General features: G+C 32.8%; 3 protein-coding genes across 8 annotated transcripts; 2 read left to right on the forward strand and 1 right to left on the reverse strand.

Moving 5' to 3' along the window:
- Positions 1–929: 929 nt before the first annotated feature.
- Positions 930–5,284, reverse strand: LOC100803720 (26S proteasome non-ATPase regulatory subunit 8 homolog A). The gene is made up of 6 exons (XM_003531030.5): positions 4,951–5,284; positions 3,855–3,933; positions 3,129–3,231; positions 2,631–2,894; positions 2,158–2,269; positions 930–1,317 (listed from the first exon to the last, which is right to left on the reverse strand). Exons 1-6 carry the CDS (start codon positions 5,053–5,055, stop codon positions 1,177–1,179), a joined length of 804 nt encoding a protein of 267 aa, XP_003531078.1. The 5' UTR covers positions 5,056–5,284; the 3' UTR covers positions 930–1,176.
- Positions 5,285–8,612: 3,328 nt separating this feature from the next.
- On the forward strand, positions 8,613–11,732 carry LOC100305716 (uncharacterized). Of its 2 annotated transcripts, none has more exons than XM_006584410.4 (7): positions 8,613–8,795; positions 8,957–9,025; positions 9,134–9,183; positions 9,337–9,401; positions 10,505–10,596; positions 11,365–11,436; positions 11,526–11,732. In XM_006584410.4, exons 1-7 carry the CDS (start codon positions 8,793–8,795, stop codon positions 11,562–11,564), a joined length of 390 nt encoding a protein of 129 aa, XP_006584473.1. In that variant the 5' UTR covers positions 8,613–8,792; the 3' UTR covers positions 11,565–11,732.
- Positions 11,733–15,344: 3,612 nt separating this feature from the next.
- LOC100804249 (two-pore potassium channel 3) lies at positions 15,345–23,315 on the forward strand. Of its 5 annotated transcripts, none has more exons than XM_006584952.4 (3): positions 15,345–16,836; positions 19,200–19,244; positions 22,722–23,315. In XM_006584952.4, the coding sequence occupies exons 1-3, from the start codon at positions 15,692–15,694 to the stop codon at positions 22,867–22,869; spliced, it is 1,338 nt and encodes a 445-aa protein (XP_006585015.1). In that variant the 5' UTR covers positions 15,345–15,691; the 3' UTR covers positions 22,870–23,315. The 5 variants fall into 5 exon arrangements, with proteins under 5 accessions (XP_006585015.1, XP_040873956.1, XP_040873957.1 ...); XM_041018022.1 differs by having other exon boundaries at positions 19,200–19,298; positions 22,722–22,741; XM_041018023.1 differs by lacking the exon at positions 22,722–23,315 and adding an exon at positions 22,160–22,222.
- Positions 23,316–23,693: the final 378 nt, after the last annotated feature.

The raw sequence follows: 23,693 nt of genomic DNA on the forward strand, positions 1-23,693 counted from the left end.
TTCATAAAATTAAGTACTCATTTTAACAATCCTAACATTAGAATAATTTTTTTATAGTGTTTAAAACTACATGAAATTGAAAGATCCACTAAATTAAGTTAAACAACTCATCTAATCAATTATGCATTAAAATGCTCTTAAGTTTAATTTTAATGTAGTGCTATTAAGTGTTTGCAATGCTATTATTTTTCAATCAAATTTAATTAAAAGTCAGCACCAACTATTGAGAACAATATTTTATATTAATTGAAAAAAATAAAACCTAAAGTGCATAACTTATTACACTTAAATCTATCATTTAAGACGAAATAGTGCACTTCTTGTTTGGCCAAACCAACTCATTCATAATAACTATTCCATTCAAGTTCCACAATCAAGGAGCACCTTAATCTATAATGAACTGAAATTATATAATTATAGATGAATAAACTACATCAACTACGAATTAAACTTGAATAATGTATTGCGAAAATGTATCACGAGAATAGCAAGAAACCAAAAATCCACAATAGACACTTCAATGAAGTCTGTTCAGGAGTGAACCAGAGCAACAAATAAATATTTTTAACCACTCTTTTGCACCTCCCCTATGCTCTAAGCACAAGAAAAGCCTAACGCTCTTATACCAAGACCAAATATTTTAACGTCGTCATAGTACCCAAACAAAAGCCTCAAGGGGTCACAACATAAAAAAATTCTAAGCAGATCTCAAACTTTCCCAGTTTTCCTAATATTTAGTTACTACATTAAAAGATTGGCTTAACTTTTAGAAAAACAATAGGCGCCAGCCGAGCAAACCACCATTCTAAATTTTCAAAGGTGATCGTTAACAAAAAAAAATGTGCGATCAAAGAAATGCAAGATTCCAGAAATTATATCCCCATAATTTGATATGAACCTTTCTATGGGTTTGAAATTTAGACTACAGCTTCATGAATCATATAATCCTCAACATAAAAAGGTGGATAAGTACGGAAGAGTTTTTCTTTTTCCAGAGCACAAGTCAAGAAAAATAAAATATAAGCAACCATACTGCCACCTAAATGATCAAAATACAGAGGTGAACAATTTTATAGTTCCATATTGAATCAGAAATGAACAATTTCAAAATATTAGTAACTATTATCCAGACACCTAAAAATTTTGGAAACACAAAAGCCGCCATTGCATTTCGACTCAGACAATCCTCTCCAACTCCCTAGCATAACTAAGTGTCTGGTTGATGAGCTGCAGAGAGGGTATTTCTTTGCAAGGTGCAGATTCTTTTGCCTTTTGGAAAAAGACACTATCATTCTTAATCTCCCACTCAGGATGCTCCTGCAAAAAAAAAAAGATAATAACTTAATAACATGGAAACAAATGAAATTGTGCAAGGAGAGATGAATGATTTTCCATGTTGTAAACAGAATTATAGCTTAAAATTGTAATAATTTCAGATTCTAATTCTGTCAGAATTGGATTGGCCTCATCATATATATATTTGGGTTGTACAAATAATTACAGCATAGAATTATCATTCCAAGTTGAACTTCAATTTCAATTTCATTTTGACACCTCTAATTTAGTTGTCATGGGTTCAGTTACATTGGGTTTGAATAAAAAAATTGATTTGCAAGGGGCAGTGGTCAAAATGGTCACAACAGGGTTGGCGATGGCAGTGCCACAGGTGCCAACAGTGGGGCATGGGGGAGTAGGTGGTGGCAGTGGTTGTAAAGACAATAACCATTGGCAGTGGTTTGGGAGATGGGGCAAGCAGGTGGAAGCAACTGTGGCAATAGTGATGGTGGAAGTGATTGGTGGTGGCAATGGTAGCCCTTACAATGGAGATAAGGGAGGTGGTAGTGGAGGTAGCGATGATGGCAGCAAGGAGGGTAGTTGCACAGGGTGGAGTGGGGATTGGAAATTGTGATTTAAAGGTAGAGGTTAGGAGTTGTTAAAGGTTAGTTTTAGTTATATTACCATGAAATTATTATGCCTTTGGAATTATGATTCCAATTCTAAAAGGACTTCCAAGCATCATTATTACAAATCTCTAAGGTTCAACAGCAAGTCTCAATTTCATGTCCATTTTCATGCACTAAACAATCGCATAGTGTTTTTACTTTTTACCAACAACCCTCTAACATGCAAATATTAAGGTGTCATAACAATGCTCACCTCTTTAATATATTCCAGGAGTTCCTGGTCTGAGGAGAACAGCAACATTTGCTTGGCATCCTTAATTGAAAGATAGTCATAGGCCTTCTCACTGCAACCTGCTATTTCATCTCTGAATGTTTGAAGATAGATATAAACTAATTAGAAAATGAACATAGATGCACAAATGATAAAATAATGGAACCACTAGAGAGGTAGGTATTTGAACTTTAACATCATAATAAAGTTTGTGCTTCCACCCAATTGCCATTGCAGATAACAGAGAGAATAGAATTACAAGAATATAAATAACTCACAGAATTTAATAATAAATTTATAGAAACCAGTTTGCAGGAGAAAAATCCAAAAGTCTAAACTATAAGCCCAACTTCCGAAGAAATCAAGCAGTAGTTCCAGTTTTCACTAGTTTATCACTAGAGTAAGAGTTCAACCATCCACTAGGCAATTAAATAAAACAACAATACAATTATTACCTGACAGTCTTTGCCAAAAGATCCATGAAATAAACGTATGTATCATGTGGCACTGTCTGCCGTGCACTCAAGACACGATTGTAAGCCCCTTCCATAAAAGATTGTTCTAACTCCACGGCATGCTTAATGCAAGGATTCTCAAGAGCAGCAGATGAAAGCAATTCCAACTCAGTATGGAACTCAGCAATCCTATTCTGCACAAGTAGTCTCAACAGGTTGAGACCCAGTATAGGGTACTCCTGAGGAGATGGTGGAAGACGATTGCTGCAACAAAGGAAAAGTCCCCATAAAATTCAAAAACCCAACAAGGATGGAAAAAAAAAATTGCACATAACATCATACTTCAATATTGATAAAGTGTCTTGGCATACACTATACAGGTTTATGTTAAGTGAACAATCAGGAGATGTCCACTGTTTGCTTTGGTTGAAGATTCAGCTTTCTTCAGAGTAAAAATATATATTTATATGTGAAAAAAAAGGGACAAGAATAAGTTACCAGGCATCTGTATAATAAGGCTTCAACTGGAAGAAATCCCTTTCGAAAGCATCTTGATCCTCAATTTTCACACTAAGGACAACAGCATGCTCATATATATCCCCTGGAAGTTTAAAAACCAACAGGAAAAAAAACTTAGACATAAAACTTCTAACATTTTTTACCTTTTCATTTAATAAGTAGATATTATCTCATTGATGCTAATATGACTCATTCATGCAAAAATGTTTTAGTAACTTGTATGATTTAATTAATACAGCTCATCTTTCCATTGCCTTCAAGCAGCTAACACTATCTAAATTAAAAAAAAACTTACTATCTAAATTAAAATGAAGAAAAAATTATTACACTCTTGTCTTTTGCTTCTAATATAGGGTAAACCATATTACTATATTAGACGTGTCATTTAGTAAAACAAAGACCAACTTTTCTGCACAACCAGATACCAAAATTCTCTTAGTAACATACACAACAGGATTGTGTTAGTTTTGGCTGTATTTTATACTGCCTACAATGATAGCAGGTATAGAAGCAAAAAATCCATTTTCAATCACAGAGAGCTCATAGATAAACCAATGCATAAAAAATTCCTTAATGAAATCAAGCAAATTTAAGATTTACTAACAGAAACTGCTTCTATTATTAAAATAAAATGCCTGTAGGAATATAAATGCATAAAAGTTTTTTTGGGGGGGCAGTGTAACTGATTGGAGGGAAGAATGTTACTTGCTATTGTTAATTCATGAACTGCATTAGGTGTATCTGCAAACAACGGTGGCAGGCTTCTGAAACCTGTAAGTAACACCTGCAAGTAAACAGAAACATTATAACTAAACAAAATAACAACAGCTGCATTATATGTACCCAAAAAGAAGGAAGCTAAGACCTTGCGATCTTTCATCTTATACAAACTATATAGAACAGAGCTAGATTTCAAGCTGTTTGTTGCAGTAATCATATAAGTCCTATAAATACTAAGACATCATATTCTCCAAGTAAAACCATCTGTTCTATCATTGAGCTTGGGTGGTGAACTAGTAAATCAATCATCCAACTTCCAGCTGTAATATGTTCCATTATAGTTTGTACTTTGTATACAATAAAAGTATCCAGCAAACCACACTTGACTTATAGCGTGTTTGCTTGCACATTTATTATGTGTGTTTCTTCATCCTTTCACGTCTAATTCTAAGTTTTATAATCTATAATAGATTGCTTGGAGGTTGATGTGAATCCATTCTTGACTAATGCTAGACCAAACAGGGTCTTGATCGCTACACTGCAGAAATGAAATTAATCGAGCAACAATCAAAGGTAAGGATTTCACTCCTTTAAAGTGAGCAAGTATACTTAATTAGATGATAAATTGCACTTCCAACCATTGATTAAAAAAACCCATTAAGAATTGTAATAGCATCAGGCGCATCCATAACGAACTCTGAAGTTAGTTAGTTAGTTATAATCTCAACCACTGCGATTATTAGTATAAAGTACGCTCCATTCACTTTAGAGAGTCAAATCCAACGGTAAAAAGTAAAAAAAACCCAGTTTCTCACTACCCAGCATCCATAGAATTACTAGGTAAACTGCTTAAATCTAAAATAACATTCAGAACGCCCTACCGTTATAATGATCTCAAACTGAAGCAACCTACTCCAACCCACACTTTTCTTACTCCTCACAAGCCAAATTCAAATTTTCAAACACAAAACTAAATAAAGCAACAGAATCGATCTTCAAATAGCAGAAACAGAGAAAATGGTGGGCGAATTTTGGAAATTAGTGAAATAAGTAAACTAGGGTTAGGTGGGGTGGGAAATACCTTTAGCTGAGAAAGGAGATTGGAACAGTTATCGAAGTCGTTCCGGAGAAACGAAGCCTTGAAGCGATCGAAGAGCTGAGAAACCTCTTTCAGCTTCGGATCCATCGCTTGTGAATTTTCTTGCGATGTGGTTTCACAACTTGAATGGTTAGGTTGAGTGCTCCCAATGACAACCTCAATAGAGAAAAAGAAAACCACAGCGATGGTGAAATCAACGCTGCTATGCCTTTCACGTTCCTAAACAATTTTATGCTCGGGCTTGGGCTTATATCAACTATATCGGCCCAGCCCATACTTTATATTATATTTTTTGTAAATAGAATTAGACTCCCTTTTCTTATATCTTTTCCTTTTGTCAACAACTTTTATTGTATTTGGTTCCTTAAACAAATTCTAGAGAGTTTGATGGATATTTCATTCTAATATTAATATTATGGGTACTTAAAAAAATATCATTCACTTTGTTCGGTCAAAAAATATAAAAAAAAATTGAGAAGGGAATAAAACAAAATAAAATAAAAGGATATATGACCATCTAATTATAATGTTAAATTTTGTATAACTCGGTATAACAACTCCTCTGCAATCCCTCCATGCAAGTCGATTAAAAATCAAATTTTAATGAAAAAAATAAGACAAATCCAACAAATAAAAATATTAAATTTAATTAAAAAGGAAACAAATATGGTCCCTTTCATGTGTTTATGTTCATTCACCAACACAACCTTGTCATGAGCAATCAGTACACATTGAACATTTTTCTCTTGTTCCTCTAATCGGATTCCTCCTTGCAATAGTCGTCTCCTCTTATTCATGATCATTTGACCGTAAAGCTTATTACATCCCATTAAAACTCTAGTGTTATTTTTGTTGCTCCCAATTTCTTAAGAATTATGAATCAACCAATTTTATTGTTACTTAGCTAATTAGATTCTACATTTTTATCTCTACATGTTTTTTTTTTATGATTTCTCATTTTTGAATCATTTAATCTCTCTGCGATGCACCTTTTTAACTCATTGTTATATGCATCAATCCATGAGAGGATCGGTGATTTTAGGTGGTAGCTTCTGATTGTTTGTAACCATGTGGAATAATTATTTGTAATTAAAGATAATTTATTTTGGTTTTCCTAAATAGATTAAAGGGGGTCATAGCAAATGTCACAAGAAAATACTATCATTGCAAGTACTAAAATTGAAGAACTATGTATCTAACTTTATATTGACTTTATTTTTTTTAATTTAAAAGTGACAACTTATATGTTGTTTTACTTTTTGTCAACTTTTTGTTTTATAGATTTTGTTATTTTATAAATTTCCAAAACTTTGTTTTTTCAGAGAGAGAGCGTAGTTGATGTTATTAGTTTGACACAATAAGTATTTTTTGAAACTGAAAGGCTGTGTTTGGATGGAGAAATTTTAAATTCTAAGAATTTTAAATACTTTAATTGAAATTCTTTTATTTTCAAAATTTTGTGTTTGGATAAAAAAAAATTTTAAATTATGAGGATGAAAAAAAAATGAATGAAAAAAAGGAGAAGATATGAGAATTTCAATTTCTTACCTTTTAGAAGAAAATTGAAATTCCAGATTTTTAGTTGTTTAAAATTCTGTTTTAAAATTCCAAAATTTGAAATTCTTCATAAAAAACATCTAAACAATGAATTATAAATTACAGAAATTTAAATTCTCTCATAAATTACTTTTCTCAGTTAAAATTCTCTATCCAAACGCACTCTAAATGAAATTGGTTCACCCATCTAATTGGGTTTATAATTAGTACTTGATCTTCTTGATTTTTATCGCATGTATGATGAAATCGAGAATAAAATTTGAATTTCTATATTGAGATCAATAGTGTTCATTTTCTAGGGAGTTTTTCTTTTTTTCTTTGCAAAATTTCCAAGGGAGAAAAATTGATGTTAATAAACCCTATTTTTTTTTTTATTGCGAATCATTGTTTTAGATTGTCAAATAATATGTACGCAATGAAAATAAATTTAAGAATTTCTAGAACTAACAAAGTCTAAGAAAAATGACAAAAAGTAAAACAACATAGAATTTTTCTTTGCAAGGACCGCTTCACTTTTTAATTAAAAAAAATTAAAATATATTTCTCATCCTCATAAATATAAAAAAAAAATGTTTAGTTCATTATTATAAATTTTTGAGTGTTTTTTCATTCTCATAAAATTAAAACATAAAACTTTTTGTTAAAAGAAAAAATAAAAACTAAACTCATGTTTTAAAACATAACTTATTTATACCATATAATATTTTTAAAATGTACCCATTTCAGTATTTTTCAAAATAAAAATAAAACACTACTCCGGATTGGTAAATAGAATACTTTATATATATAGGGAAATTTAGGTGAAATGAGTTTCGGAATTTATTGGGTTAACACAGACTTTAAGACTCAAAAAATGTTTACTAATCATCCACCAATAATGACAAGTTCTTATATGATAGAGTCTATTCTTTATCAACTGTATCAATAAAATAAAATATATTATATGAGTTTATTCTCTACCAATTGAACCGGACAATACTTCTAATAAAATAAATGTTTAATGTCACTTTTAGTCTATTGTGTTCCGTAGTTATTTTGTTTTGGTACATTAAATTTTAAAAATTTAATTTTGATTCTTTATGTTTTCTAAATATATCATTTTGTTTTTTTTTTTCAATTTTTTGTTAAAAACGTTAGTGTTTTATTAACTTTTAAATTTTAAAAAATAAGTAAAATGATATCTTTCAAAAACATAAATGATCAAAATAAAATTTTTAAAACTTAACGTACTAAAATGAAATAATTGTTAAACATAATGGACTAAAAATGACATTAAACCTTTTAAAATAATTAACTTTATATAGTGACGACTAAAAATCATCACTATATTTATTTTATATTTTTTTTTAAATGATAATCTCTTCCATTCTCTTAGAGATTTAAAAAGATAAAAATAAGTACCACACAAATTGAATGGCATCAACACATAATATCTTGGAACTACTGAAAATTCTTATATTCCTCACCAAAAAATAAGCAATACAAAGAGAGACCAAACAATGTATTTCATTGGAAGATGATTTTGACTGACCTTACCAGTTACATCTCATCCACAACCAAGCACTGTGGGTCTTTTTCTTTGCCTTCATCAATGTGTTTTTGTTGGCGGTAATGATGAGAAGGTATAATAATATAATGATGATGATTTGTTGTTCATGATTTCAAATCTATCATTTATTCATTATTTAGTGATTTTTAATTTTTAAACAAAAAATAATGATAACTTTTAGTCGTCATTGTGTTAACTTACCTATTTAAAAATTAAAAACACTCGCAAAGACTAATGTTTCTAGTGAAAAATTTTTAAAAAAATACCAAAATGATACATTAAAAAAAATATAAAGAATCAAAATAAAATTTGTAAAATATAATATACTAAAGTGAAATAATTCTGAAACATAATAAATTAAAAGTATCATTAAATTATTTTAAAATTTTAAAGTTGACAAAAAAACATTAATATTTTTAAAGAAAAATTAAAAAAAACTAAAATAATACATTTCAAAAATATAAAAAATTAAAATAAAACTTAATATCCCAAATCATTGCATAATATAGTGAACCAAAATTCATATTAATTCTAACGAAGAAAAAAAAAAAAAGGCCATGAAGTGCCTAGCTAGTATTGGTTTAATACCGTGGAGTGTTGGTGGAAATAATAGAACCAACATCCCCAAACAATCGCTTATTGCTAACGCGACCTCTTCCTGTTCCCGCTGCATCAGCCTCAGAGCACCCGCTAGGGTTTCTTCTGCACACCCAACCAAATGGTACGTTCTCGTCAACCAATCAACGAAATTTTCGAGTAATTAGTATCTTCTGGCTTTGCGCACTCAATGGAATCTCTCTCATAGAACTAGCTTTTTGCAACTCTTTTGGGTTCTGCAAATTTTCATAATTCTTAATTAATTATTATTTTTTTCTGGTTCAGGCGGATCCTGAGTTGGAAGCAATCAGACAGAGAAGGTTGCAGGAGCTTATGGCTAGCCATGGTGGCGTGGTTAGAGAATCAGAGATCTCTCGTTTTACTTTTCTTTAATTTTTTTTTGTTTTCACCTTAGAAAGTGATAATTCGCTTGTAATTATGTTTGTATTTGCTAATTTACAGGGAAATCAACAGAACCCTGAACAGGAGAAAGCTCAGGATGATGCAAAGAGGTCAGTTAGTTTATGCTATAGAATATAGATTTCTTGTTCTATTAAGCTAATTATTTTACCTCGGAAACTTGTTTATTTTTCATATTATTTATTTTCCTTGCCCTTGGAGAGTAAAACCAATTATTGATATGAATGGAAAAACAATTAATTTAGGGAGGCTGAGGAACGGAGACAGATGATGCTTAGTCAGATATTGTCTGCTGAAGCGCGAGAAAGGCGTAAGTTTATGGAGCTATTTTGCTGAATGACTCTCTTGTTTCCTTTAAAACTTGGTCTGGTTATGTTTGTCTTAAAAGTATTGTGCTGTACTGCTTGTAGAAGATAAAAATGAATCTTTTGTGGTTTATGATAGCATAAGTTAAAATTTCAATTCTTCTTTTAGTTATGCAGGCAACAATGAATGTAGTGATACATATCTGGGACATAGTTGTTATTGTTAATGCTATATATTATTATAGGCGTATAGTTTTCTTAAACTCTTTTGTATTTTGTATTTGTACCATATCTGGTATGGGGAGGTATTTTGACAAAATGCAAACTATATATAGTAGATGCACAATCATAAAACATGCATTAAAACATAAGGATATATAAGATATCATTACTAGATGTTATATTTCCATTTCATTCTGCATAATCTTGTTGTGACTAAAGTCTTCCTCCATAATTCATACCAAAATGCACATTATTGAAGAAGATATACACGTGGGTATTACTATGTAGATATTGTGCCTAAATAAATTTCCATCCAAGATATATGAGGTGTTGGAAAACTTAAAAGGAGTTTCAGACTCACTGACGGATTTTGACACCCCTCACCCAAAAAGAAAAAAAGTATTGACTGCTCTGGTACTGGTAGCATGTTTAAGAAGAAATTTCTTGCATTTTCTCTATCCCTTTGCTTTCAGTTCTTATTTTGCCCATATGTGCACAGTCTGTGTACTTGGTAAGTATCCTCTGAATATGCCATAGGTTGATAGGAGTTGCTTCAGTTGTAGTTTATTTTTTCACTCTGTCCATTTAAGATTTCAACACTGCATTTTCGACTGTGCTGTTTCATTTTTTTTGCATATTGTAGCTGAATATTTAGTCTTGCTTTGTGAAACAAATAATTAGGAATAATATGGAGTGTGGAATTGAAACAATTGTGTGGTATGCATTAGGTATAAATAATAAGATTTATTTGTCATAATTGGCTTTGATTGTTGTTTGGGACCTCCTTGGTCATCTGAATATTATTAAGGTGTTTTTAGTAAATCAATTGGCTACACATTATTAGCTTTCTTTCATTATTTCAAATTTCTTCTATCATTATATGCAGTTGCTCGAATTGCTTTGGTGAAACCTGAGAAAGCAAGGGGCGTTGAAGATTTTATATTGAGAGCTGCTCAGATGGGTCAGATAACTGAAAAGGTATAATATTGGATCTTGTTTTCTGCTGAAGCTTTCTTACTCTTGTCATCAATTGTTGGTAATATTCTTAATATAAACTTAATGAACTTTATTGTGTGATATATTTTAATTGAATTGGTGAGGTTCTAGTTGTACCATTTATTTGTTTGAACAATCGATAAAAGGTCCTCGATCTTTAAATTGCATGCTATGCATGCATGTGGCAGTTTTTAAATAGGATTTATAAAAAAGTTGGTGACATTTCCTCAGATAGTCTAATATAGTTTTTCAATATTAGAGGTTTAGTGTTCTCATCTTCACGTGTAACTTGCATGGAATATCAGTGTTGCATCTTGTAATAGTCACTTTGCTAGGTATAAGTGTATCAAGGGATGGCCAATACAAGAGGATCCCACCTGGTGGGGTTTGGTGAGGGTAGATGCTTGCCCCTGCAAATGGAGAGGCTGTTTCTGAGATTTGAACCCTGTTTCCAAGGCTTACCTGGCTAGAAGTTAGAATCTATTTGACAGTTCTAATGGTGTTCTGTGCATTATCTGTTGGATGATGGTTTTGCCTTTGGTAGTTTCGGCTAGTAATGCTATATTTTGCTTAACGTGTTTTTGCTTATAAATCCCTTTTAAAAAAGTGGGAGTGAGAAATTCCAGGTGAAAATTTGCTTATATGTGGCGAGTCCCATTGGAAAATTAAAGTAATTTGTCCATATGAAGCATTATTGTATCAAATATCAATTCATCTACCATGCCTCCAATCTAATAATGACATATTTAGGTTTCTGAGGAAAGACTCATATCACTGTTGGAGCAGATAAACAACCAAACAACAAGGCAGACAAAAGTTACAGTAAGTTGTAGAAAATTTGTTTCATTTTCTATTCTCATTTTCTGAAGTATTGTATTTATTTACTATGCCATTCTCTTTTTTCATTTCAGATACAGAGGCGTCGAAGTGTTCTTGAGGATGATGATTAACTTTCACTGTCTCTTTAAACGGTGTGCCTTGAGTATTGATTTCATGCTTTATTATATATTTTACTAAGTATTGTATAAGTGGATTGAGAAATATATCTGTTTCAGATTGAAATTTTGGTTGCCTTGCCAGGCCTCCTAATTAAAATACTTGAAAGCTTTTTATTATCATTTTGACACATTCATTTGCAAAACAATTTCTAGCATGTGGATGGCATCTCACAGATTGCATGTTGTTATGTTCCACGAAATAATTTTTTATTTTTTTTTTGGTTTTATTTTCCTTTCACAAGACACCCTTAGTGCTGCATTCAACGAGACATGGTGGAAGATCCTTGTGATTGTTTTAAGGCTCAAGTTGGTTTGAATTGATTTTTTTATATTCATGAATTGATCTTTTTTATTCCAGCTTTGGTGATGGGCAATTATGATATAGCTAGTGTAGAGATTTTTAGGGATTTGACTTTTATGAAGTGAGGGAATGCATTTTTAGAGAATAAAGCAAAATAATCATTGATAAAAAAAAAGTCGTTAAGATTGTAATTAAATTTATATTTTATTATATATGTATTTGATTTTATAATGATTTTCCATTATTGATTTTTTAATTAATTGTTGTAATTTGTAAATATTCAGTAAAGAAAATAATTGTTGTAAATATTTATTCTTTAAAGGGAATCTATCACACTTTAGAAGATCCAAATCTGAGAGTTTATGTACCGAAAGGGTGAGCAGAAATTGAGTTTATTTGTGGAATCATTTTAGCATATGCTCGTGTTTCGTAAATAAAAATTTCTGGAATAACAATTCTGAAAGACTTTTTTTAGTTACAGCATTTTGCAATCATTTTAGCCTGTCTCCCTAACTTTCAGAATGATAATTTTGGAATATGATTTTTTTCCCATGTGTTCCAAAACACATAATCCGGAACACAATTATAATTTCTGGAAAAGGTTTTCCGTAACAAAATTTGTTAGAAAGGATATTCCATAACAAAAAGTAATTCTGGATTGAGTATTACGGATTATAACACTTCAAAATTTCTAATCCAAAATTTATCAAACAAGGGGGTATGAATATGATTACGGATGACTTAGTATGAAACAAAGATGTCATTACTCTGGATTATTTTTTCCATACTACAATAATTTTATTCTAGAAAAAGATATCTGGATTAATGACATTTTGGTTTTGAACTAAGTCATCTGTAATCACTCCCTTTGATAAAATTTATATTTGTTAATCCGTAAACATTAGTATATCGAAAAAAATAAAATAAAAGAAGGGTATTATTTTTTTGAAAATAATAAAAACAAAAAGGAGGAATAGAACGAGTTATATGGGGTGCAGGAAGAAAGAACCCCAATTTAATCCAACTTGTTTTTCGGCTTGTTTAGTTGGACTAGTTAAGTTGGATTAGATTATTTTGACATTTTAAAACATTAAATAATATGAAAAAGGAGGTTATTATGGACTTTTGGTTTTTTCTTTTTAACCTTTAAGTCCCTTCCAGCCCTAGTACTTTGGTCATCGCCTCTCGAGTGCTGTCATAATCAATTAGAATTAAATTATTGGTTTTTGTCACGAATAAGGGCAAATTGTAATTTTGATTATTGAAATATCAGGTTAACATTGATTTGGATTTTGAAAAATAAACTACAAGTTTTTTTTAGTTATAGGAATTTGATATCATTTGAGTTGGTTTAGGGATAAAGAAGAAAAACATGAGAGAAATTTGGTGGATCTCAATGTCTCATTTGGGATCCACATATTTTACTCTTTAATTTAAAAAATTATCTTATATTTACATCCTTAAACCAAACACAACATTAATCAAATCAAAGTTTGAGGCTAAATCAATAACTAAAAATCTAATTTAAATGAAATCATATTTGACTACAGTCAAAATCAATTCTCATTATCCTCGCTATAAAACCAAACACACTCTAGTAATTACACAATTCATTTTTGGACCAAACGAATTTTGGCTCTATCTTTGACCTAAATGGACGTTTACTGTATATGCTGTGAGAGATTTTTATCTTTTTGTGACTTGTGAGGTTCTGCTCTCGGCAGACTTATTCATACTCAAATAAATAAATATTCAAGTCAGATGTATACGTATAACAACAATTAGCATCCTATCTATATAACGCTAACAGACAACTGTATCTGCACCATTCAATAATGTATATGTTTTCGGTTTATTTTATCGTTTGACAAGTTTTGTGGATTTCCGTAAAAGAAGAAATCTAATGAGAGGTTCTTTTCCAGTCAAGAAAGGCAAATCACGCGACTTATGGTTATAATTAAGAGGAATAGAATACACAGAGTCACCGAGAGTTTATAAAATACGACCAAGAGTAATTTAAAAAATCTTATTTTGTATGGTTTTGCAAAATAGTTTAGTCTGATAATAAAATACCACGAAAAGTTTATCACTTGATCTACCTGGATTGAGTTGTACATACTTTTTTGGTATCACAAAATGTCAATATCTAGATTTGTGGGTCTAACTAATATCTCTTTGCATTGCATCCAACCAGCCCGCTAATTAAGAAGTAAGGTATTCCCAAACGACACTATTCTTAAACATTATAATAAGGTAAAATTAAAAGTTTCATTACATAATTCATAAATCTAGAATGCGATGAATATATTTTATGCATTTTCCTGTGCTATAATCATGATATACATAGTGTATATTTAAGGAAAGTTTCTTAATTTGGAATTAAGTGAAAATTATACGTCTTTTACGTAATTGACATAAATTATAGTTGCTTTAAAAAAAAAGACATAAACTATAGTTGAAAATATAATCACATGCTTAACCAAATGTCGCATATATATCCCTCCGAAATCAGCTGCAATTTTTATGCGGATAAACAGACATAGAAAAATGATTATTTTAAACACAAACTAATGTAAAGCCGCGTTAAATAAGTTGACGGTGTCACAATATATTCCTTCATTTTTGTCTCGTAAATCATGCAGACAGGGATGGCCACTAATGCAACGTAACGACGGTGTCCTTCTTCTCTCGCCAATGACCTAACCAACAAATAATAGATAAATTATCTTCCTATGTTGCAATCAGATCACAAAGTTTGCGACCTTTTCTGCCCCTTCCGTTTCGCATTCACATGACCATGACTCAAGCTACCATACTAGCATTACTTTTAAAGCTGCCTTATCCCAATATATCACCATTTTTATCGTTTTGGACCACCACACAAATAATAGTTTCTTTTTACTTTTTTTTTTACATTATATTCTGATTTAGAGAGAGTCTTATTTGAGGACCAGTTGACATCTGGACATCTCTCCAATGGTTTCCAGTTGGAGATTCAAGTCTTGATTTACTAAATTATGGAATGCTAACTCTTTTTTCATTACATTTTTTTAAGGACTCTTTTCACTAGACTTTATTCCTTTAATTTTGACAAATGAAGGTTGAGTATAAGCTATAAAAAAATGCTTTTTGAGACATTATAACAATTTTAATATAATAATATTAAAAAAATATTATAAATTAAATAAATCGTCTGTTGGGCCTAATTAACTTTTTAGTCAAATAAACTTAGGTATGCTCTGTTTTAAAAAAAACCTAATCTAACATAAATTTTTTGCAGAATTGAGTTGATAGATAAGAATGCGTAAGTGGATTGTTGTATAAATTGATTATATAATTCAGCCTAAATTTAATATATAAGGTGATTGTTGTAAATTCCAATACCTCTCTTCAATCACTATGAATAATAAAACACTTGGCTATCATTTTTTTTGTGAATCATAATTACTTCAATCATGTCCGATTGATTGTAAAAGAAGACACACATGAAAACTTAAAAGAAAAAAAAGTTGGGGCACTTGCCCGAAGAAGCGCGTGTCCTCATTCCCGAACCCATTGTCATGTAATCTCTGTGTCTCTCTCTTTTCTCTATCTGTTATAACTTCCACCCTCACTTTGCTCTCTTAACACAAATCACTCTCTCTGCATTTCCACAACCAATTTCCCTCCATTCCGAAACCGACCCATCTCCTCAAAACTGTTCCATCTTCCAAAGCCATCGCCTTTGCCTCCGTGGAACCATTTTTCTTTCTCTGAATCCCCAAACTCGGGTACCCTTATGGAAAAGGAGCCTCTGCTCCCATATTTCAGCCCCAGAAAGAAGCCTCAACCATTTCCACCACTATGCCCCTTACCAGAACACGACGAAATCGTTCTTCCTATGACCCCTTCGGAATTCAAGGACCGTCTCATCTTTGGTCCTTCTCCTTCCTCTGCTTCCCCAAGAGACCCTTCACCTCTGGCTGATGCCTTAACACTCTCTTACAATTCCCCAAAATGCCCCTCCTCTTCAAACTCACAGGACTATGCATCACCGCCACTATTTGATTCCCAACAACAGCAACCGCTCAACTCTTGGCTCCTTGACCCCAATTACGAGTCATGGCGGAAAACGAACCTTCACCGATCGAAAACCGCGCCGGCCATGGCCGTGATCAGCGATTTCAACCCCCACACCGCCGTGCAAAGACCCCAGTTTGCCAGCCAGAGTATTGTCCGCCAGGGTGTTATTCTTCTTGCTCTTTATTTGGCATTAGGGGTTGTCATTTATTGGTTCAATCGTCATAATTTTACAGCCACCGAGACTCATCCTGTAGTTGATGCATTGTATTTTTGTATAGTGACAATGTGCACAATAGGGTATGGTGACATCACTCCCAATAGTACAGCCACTAAGCTTTTCTCTATATTGTTTGTGTTGGTGGGGTTTGGATTTATAGACATATTGTTGAGTGGGATGGTTAGCTATGTGCTTGATTTGCAGGAGAATCATATGTTGACGGCGGTGAAGGGGAGGAGGGGTGAGAAGGATGGAAAGTCTTATATAATTGATGTGAAGAAAGGGAGGATGAGGATTCGGTTGAAGGTGGCGCTGGCTTTGGGGGTTGTGGTGATTTGTACTGGGGTAGGTGTGGGGGTTATGCATTTTGTGGAGAAGCTTGGATGGTTGGATTCGTTTTATCTTTCGGTTATGTCGGTTACCACGGTTGGGTATGGAGACCACGCGTTCAAGACCATGCACGGTCGGATCTTTGCTGCGATTTGGTTGCTTGTGTCGACGCTTGCTGTGGCCCGGGCGTTTCTCTATCTGGCTGAGGCCAGAGTGGATAAGCGTCATAGGAGGATGGCAAAGTGGATTCTTGGTCAGGATATGACTGTTTCTGAGTTTCTAGCAGCAGACATTGACAATAATGGCTTTGTGAGGTACTGACTCATTCATTTCAATTGCATAGAAATTTAGTGATTTTTGGCATCAATTGATATTTTTGTTCATCAAACTAGTGCACTGAAATGTATTTACTACTTAGTTACTTAGATTCACAAGACCTCACCCCCACCCCCATGCATCATGGACCGCTTTTTGAAGTATGAATTTAGCATCCGTTTAAATGCCTAGAGATATTAACTAAAATTTACCCCGACTAAATTTTAAATTCTTGGACTCACTCTGTTCCTCTTTTTCTCACTGCTTTGTTACATTGATTGTAGAATTGAGCTTTCAACGTTTTAACTCCCTTGTACTGTGTTATCAATAAAAGGAAATAAAAAAGAACCAATTAATCATTACTAGGCATTTATGTCATGTTAAACCCTTTGACATCTTTCAATGTTTTAACTCCCTTGCACTATGTTATTCCTTCCTACAAGTCCAGGCTTCTTCCGATTGTGTTTCATTCTGATTGTCTCCATCTCCATCTTAGCCTTAGACACAGTGGCGGATCCAGAATTTTTGTTAACTGGGGGCAAAAAATAGTCTAATATTTTCTGAAACAAAAAATTATATAAGCTTTATTAAAAATGATAATAATAAATTAAAAACAGTAAAATTTAAAAGGATAAAGTGGATAAAATTAGTATCAATTTACTCTCTTTTATCTTTTACAACTATTTACATTCATTTTATCAAAAAAAATTATCTTATGGGGACAAGATCTATTATGGGGACAAAAAAAATATTCATTGTAAAAGAATTTACTTTGTGGGGGGCAATTGCTCCCATTACTCTCCATGTAGATCCGCCACTGCTTCGACATGCATTTTATCGGTGTTTCAGAAAATTTTCTGCCTACCGTGTCCTCCTTCTGGTAGTTCTTGGTTGTATTCTTTATTCTGCTGATCTCTTTCATTGGTTTCTTCCATTGCCATGACATCTCGGGTCTTTTATCTCCTCAACTACATGTTCTTTTTTTGTCATTGGTTGTATTCTTGATTCTGGTCATCTCTTTCATTGGTTTCTTCTACTGATGTGTTATATATGGCATGCCATCTCTGTTTCTCTTCAGGTTCTTGTCTCCTCTGACGTGAATTTTTCCGATGTGTTTCAAATAATTTCTGGTCATTGTTACCGGTCCTCCAATGTCATGTCATCATTCCAATAAGTTCAGATCTCTAGTTTTCCATTTGTGACTTTTCCAGCATTTTTTGCCATTGTTTGGTTCAAATCATGACTTATTAAATGCATCATGGACCATCTCTTGAAGTATGAAATTTTAAATGCCTAGAGATATCAACTATACTTTTGGCATTTTCTTCAGTAATATAAAATATGATGTAAGAAGTAAAAACAGAACAAAAAAAGTTTAACTTAAACAAAAGATTAAATTCCTTCTTTTACAGATTTGATAATATCTTAAACTTTTGTTATTCAATTAAGGACAAATATTTGTAGTTGAATGTCAATTTTTTGTGTAAGACATATTGTAACCATGGAGTATAACAGAATTGCTGCATGATGTTGACAAGGAAATTTAGTGTTTTTAGAGCAAGGCATGTCATGATGGAAATTTAGGCATCTATTGAAAAAATTAAGAACTTTGTTTGTCAAACATTTTGTAATTTTTTGGAGTTCTTTGATTTCCTTTTATTTTGTTTACCAGCAAGACTTTGAAAAATCACATGTATGGATGTTGATTGTTCTGATCATATTTACCTGTCCAATCTTATCCTTTGAGGTATCCATTTATGGAGGCAATTGCCTAGTTATCTGAAGTAGTTTTTACCATTTTATTCACCAACTTGTAGTCAATCATCATTTAATGTATAGAGTATGCATTTTAATTTTTTTTAATATTATTTAGTGTTAGTGTGATTGCTTGGTATATGGTTTTACTTCTTAGGCCTCTTCTTGTTGTAGATATAAAATCAGAAAACTAGATGATACAGTTATTAACCAAGAAGTGTATTTGTGGTTGGGCTATTACAGTAGTTTTCATGCTTTACTTGCTCAACATGGTTATCCACATTAGTGTTACTGTTTGTTTCTATGTGAAACTTTCCTCGTTAGGTTGGATGTCGTGAGTTTAAGCTTAGAGCCAGATAGCTATACATTATACACTGCAGGTTCCTGTATTACTTCAGAAATGAATTAGAGCATTATCTTGTGTTCTATTATCTTATCTCATAATATTGGTACTGCATCATTCTGACTCCAGCTACATCTTGATCCCACTAATCCAAAGAAAAATTATATATTTAGTTGTAGAAGACAATGAGTGAATGAGGACTCCTTTGGAGGCAAATTCCCAAGAATTCTACTGTATTTTAAACTTTCTTAGGGTGTGGTGCAGGAGTAGTCTCCACTTGGGTATTGGCGGCCAGGATCTGACCATAAGGTGCTTCTAGAGGGTTTTGAACCCCTGCTCTGCAGTAATGTCCACCCACATGGAGTTAAGGGACCATTGGTTTGAGAAAACACATTTTGTTTTCGTTTTCTATTTTCACAATATTTCTTGTTTGAAAAGCTTGTATAGAAACAGTTAAAACAAAAAACAATAATTTTTTTTTACTATTTCCTATATAAACTTTTGAAAATAGAAAACAAAATTAAAACCAGGTGACAATTATGTAATTAAAGGTGAAAACAAAATGTGTTTTCTCAAACCAAACGGCCCTTGTGGTTTACGATATTTGGAACACATCCATTCTATTCACCTGTCTCCATCATTGATACCTGCATGTTACGTATCAAGACCTGAAATATTTCATGTTAATAATCAGGAATTAACTGATGTTAGTTACAGGACAAGAGATAATGAAAACATAAAAATATGGGCAGAAACATGTGCTGATCCACCTTCTTGTTGTCTGTTAAAGTAGTATTGAATAACTACGATAGAACTTGTGACAGAAATAGCAAGAAAGGTCTGGACTACTCCTCACAACTTTTGAAAAAGTTCCCTAGCAGTATCCCATTATTCCCCCTTTATATGAAGTAAATCGTTTACAATTTATAACAGAAAATTACCCCTAAATGTGTGCATCCATCAGAGGACCAACTACTTACTCTAAAGTTACACTTGCTTAATCATGGGCCTGTTATCAATACTCTCCCCAAAGCTTTCACCTTGTTCTCAAGGGGAAATGAAGGGAAACTGTTCTAAATGGCTGCAAATTGTTCCCACGAATGCTCACAAGGAGACAGATGCTCCCACCGATGAGTCTGCACACTGATCCCCATATCTAACAGCTAGCACCTTCTGGTTGGGGTTGTAATTCCCATTCCTCGGTTAGAACTAGTGGTAGAGGTTGTTCCACTGATAATGCTGCCAGTGCCTTCTTTAGTAGGCATACTTGGAAAACAGGATGGATGCGAGCATGCTCTGGTAATTCTAACTTGTATGCAACTGAACCAATTCTCTGGAGGATTTTGCAGGGACCATAGTAATGCAGTGATAACTTCTCATTCCTCTACCTTGCTAAAGGTTTCAATCGGTAAGGTTGAACCTTAAGATATACCCAGTCACCCACACTGAATTCTAATTCTCCTTCCATTTGAAGTCGAATAACGTCTTCTACCTTCAAGGGAAAAGTATCTCCTGGAGGGCTTGGACTAGGGTATGTGGTATTAAACCAATAGCCTGCCCAGGATAGCCAGTTAGGCCGTTGTTTTGGATTCTCCCCTGAAAAACAACATAAATATCAAAGCACCTATTGACCACTTCTATTTGGCCGTTTGAGGGTGGTATGCAGTGTGTACTTGAGTTTTTGTGCCCATCTGTTTGAACAATTCCCAAGATCTCCCTATGAGAATGTTTCACACTCCAGATATTTTGAGAGGATTGGACCACTCCTCACAACTTTCTAATTCTGAAGAAGTTCTCTAATAGTATTCCATCATTCACCTTTTATAGTAACTAGTTAGTAAATGGTTTACAGATCATAACAGAAAAACTACCCCTAAATGGGCCCATCCAGCTAAGGCCCAACTGCTTCATCTTAAAATGCACTTGCTTAATCACTGGCACCTATTAGACTATGCGAATTTCCAACCTGGAGGAAGCAATTTTCCCCAGGTGTGCATGTCTCCTACATTCCTACTCATAGACTATGCCATTTAAATAAACTTTATACATAGCACTTGTATCTAGCGAAGTAAATCACATAAGCACCATATTCCAAACATAGCAATTAAATGACAAAAAAATGATATTCCCTAGATTTGCATTAGTGTTTTGTGTGTACTGATGTCAAATGCCATATACAACATCGATACTTTGCCATTTTTGGAGTATCTAGCCTTCATAACAACATCAACAAAGTGTTTTTATTTTTTTCTACTAGGAGGAGTTGGATACATGGATAAAACAATGTCACAGTGTTTATTTGATGAATTATGTCTTTATACAAACCACCAAGCTCTAAATCCTTTCTAAATTCTAATGGTTTTGCTATAGTTTTTCTCAACCTCCCTCTATCTGTAATCATAGATCTACTCTGCATCTAATCTACCTCCTCATTGGGGCTTTTGTAAATCTTCTCTAGGGATAGTGCATTCATTTCTAATCTTGTCATGTCTAGTATACATCACCCTCCATTTATCCATCATTTTGTATGATGGAGCCAAGATACTTAAGCCATGCGACTGACTTGTGGTAGGCTATGGTTTCCGATTTTCAGCTTTAAGTTAGGATTGATGTGACTCCTGTTTAACTTACATTCCATGTGTTTCCATAACTTGTCTTTGCAGTCTTCATCTCCAACTTCCCTTTTACTTCCTCTCTTGACTCTTCAACCATGACTATACCATCTGAACAAAACATGTATCGTGGCACCAACTCTTGGATATGATGCTTAGTAAGAACATCTAAATCCAAGGTGAAAAGATAGGGGCTTAAAGTTGACCTTTGATGCTAACTTGAAGGAAAATTTGGGGCTTAAAGTTGACCTTTGATGCTAGCTTGAAGGAAAATTTGTTATGAACTCACCTTATATTCTCACACTTGTCATGATAGGCATTATGTACTCCTTTTTTCTTTAGGGCATTCCACACAACCTCTCTTAGAACCCTATATATGCCTTTTTCCAAATAAATGAAAATCATATATATATGTTTTTTGATTCCTTAGACATCACTTCATCAATTGTTGTACTAAGTATATTGCTTCCATGGATGACCTCCTCAAGATTTTCAATAATGTGAGTCTTTTGTATTAATATTTGCACAATTACCCTCTTCCATAACTTCGTATTATGATAGTTCATGATTGTAATTCCCCCTTTAATTTATCTCCTTTGTTCTTATATATAGGTATTAAAGTGTTTCATCACGCATCTAGCATTTTATTAGACGTCATAGTCTTGTCAAAAAACTGTGAGCCAACTAATGCCTTTCTTTCCTACACCCTTCTATCCAGGCTTCACAAGATAATGCATTTTTTATTAATTAATTTCTTTTTACAATGGAAAACCTGATGTTGTGCTTTGCTTTTCTTGACTGCTGATCACCTATGGATTTTCTTCTGGTTTTTTTTTTGTTTCCCATAATGGTTGATTGAGATAAACATATAATTTTGAAATGTCTGCTTGCAGATTATTTCCATTGTTTCTCGTAGTTATTATGACCATATCTTCTTTCTTATTGTGGATTGTTGACAAACATGCACTTACTGTAATGTCCTAATAGTAGTTGGGTCTCATTTGTTTTAAATCTCCAAATGTCAAATTCATTTTTTTACCTTTTCTTCAGGTCCCGACATTCTTTTCTCTTTAGTGGTTTGAATTATGTTCTTTGTTTTTTTATCCTAGCTAGAAAACTGTGCTAATTTATTTTGATAAGCTTTTGCTGAATATACCGAGTTTTGGACATGCAGTAAATCAGAATATGTTATATACAAGCTCAAGGAGATGGGAAAAGTATCTGAGAAGGACATCATGCAGGTTAGTGAGAAGTTTGATAGACTAGATGCTGGCAACTGCGGAAAAATAACGCTTGCTGATCTTATGGAGAATCATAATTGATGAGCTCAGTGTTTCCAATTAGAGAAGAGAGTGTCAGATTCTCAAGTTGATGGGAACTTTCTTCTTTTGGGGATTGGTAGGGATATCAGATTGTCAAAATGGCAAGCTGGTAATTTTCCCCTTACCCTCTTGTCATGATCATTAACTCATGACATAAAGTGAATGCTGGTGAATTTCTGGGTTCTTTTTCCTGAATTTCACAAATTATTTGGAGGATGCTAAGAATGCAAGGCACCTTGCTGAAATTCGGGTATAACCAACCAAATCACAAATTGTCAGATTGATGAGATGGCTTGTGATAATGGAGGGGATAATTTTGATTGGTTAAATAATTAATTTGTACATATTTTTTTTTTTTGAAAATGAATTGCATTGATTCTTTAGCATATTATTTCTAGTGAGCTTCTCTGGGTTAGCTCAGGCGTAATAAAATGTTTCTTATTTAAGTTCTTTCACAATTCAATTCTTGGTTGAGTAAAGATATAGCACATGCTTATATTCACGTATGGCATTGGACAATACTCTCCAGTTGTAGACTTGTTTCTAAGATGTTTCAGATTGTGCAGTGTGAATTGTGAACTGCACATGCTTAAATTATTACGTCCAACATTGATTTTCATTTTGGTTTGTGGCTTGATACAGACCCGTTTGTTTAAGTTTATTTAGAGAAAATATTTTTTTTTTTTAAAAATGAATTAGGCAGTTTTTAGTTTTTTTATGTATTTATTTAAATTGTTTTTTTAAATTCAGTTTTCTATTTTTTTAAGATGCAATATCTACCCCTAAAAAAAAGCAATATCTGTTTCTTTAAAAAATCACTCTTC

This window comes from Glycine max, chromosome 8 (genome assembly GCF_000004515.6).
Source record: "Glycine max cultivar Williams 82 chromosome 8, Glycine_max_v4.0, whole genome shotgun sequence".
NCBI classification, from domain to species: domain Eukaryota; kingdom Viridiplantae; phylum Streptophyta; class Magnoliopsida; order Fabales; family Fabaceae; genus Glycine; species Glycine max.

Bases quoted from the DNA above. Each gene is read 5' to 3' on its own strand.
- LOC100804249 (XM_006584952.4), top strand. From the start codon at position 15,692: ATGGAAAAGGAGCCTCTGCTCCCATATTTCAGCCCCAGAAAGAAGCCT. The intron at 16,837-19,199 runs GTACTGACTCAT...GGTGTGGTGCAG, and splicing joins GACAATAATGGCTTTGTGAG to GAGTAGTCTCCACTTGGGTA. The intron at 19,245-22,721 runs GTGCTTCTAGAG...TTGGACATGCAG, and splicing joins GGCCAGGATCTGACCATAAG to TAAATCAGAATATGTTATAT.
- LOC100803720 (XM_003531030.5), bottom strand. From the start codon at position 5,055: ATGGATCCGAAGCTGAAAGAGGTTTCTCAGCTCTTCGATCGCTTCAAG. The intron at 2,270-2,630 runs GTAATAATTGTA...TCAAACATTCAG, and splicing joins CTTTTGGCAAAGACTGTCAG to AGATGAAATAGCAGGTTGCA. The intron at 1,318-2,157 runs GTGAGCATTGTT...TTTTTTTTGCAG, and splicing joins TCCTGGAATATATTAAAGAG to GAGCATCCTGAGTGGGAGAT.
- LOC100305716 (XM_006584410.4), top strand. The intron at 9,184-9,336 runs GTCAGTTAGTTT...CAATTAATTTAG, and splicing joins GCTCAGGATGATGCAAAGAG to GGAGGCTGAGGAACGGAGAC. The intron at 11,437-11,525 runs GTAAGTTGTAGA...TTTTCATTTCAG, and splicing joins CAAGGCAGACAAAAGTTACA to ATACAGAGGCGTCGAAGTGT.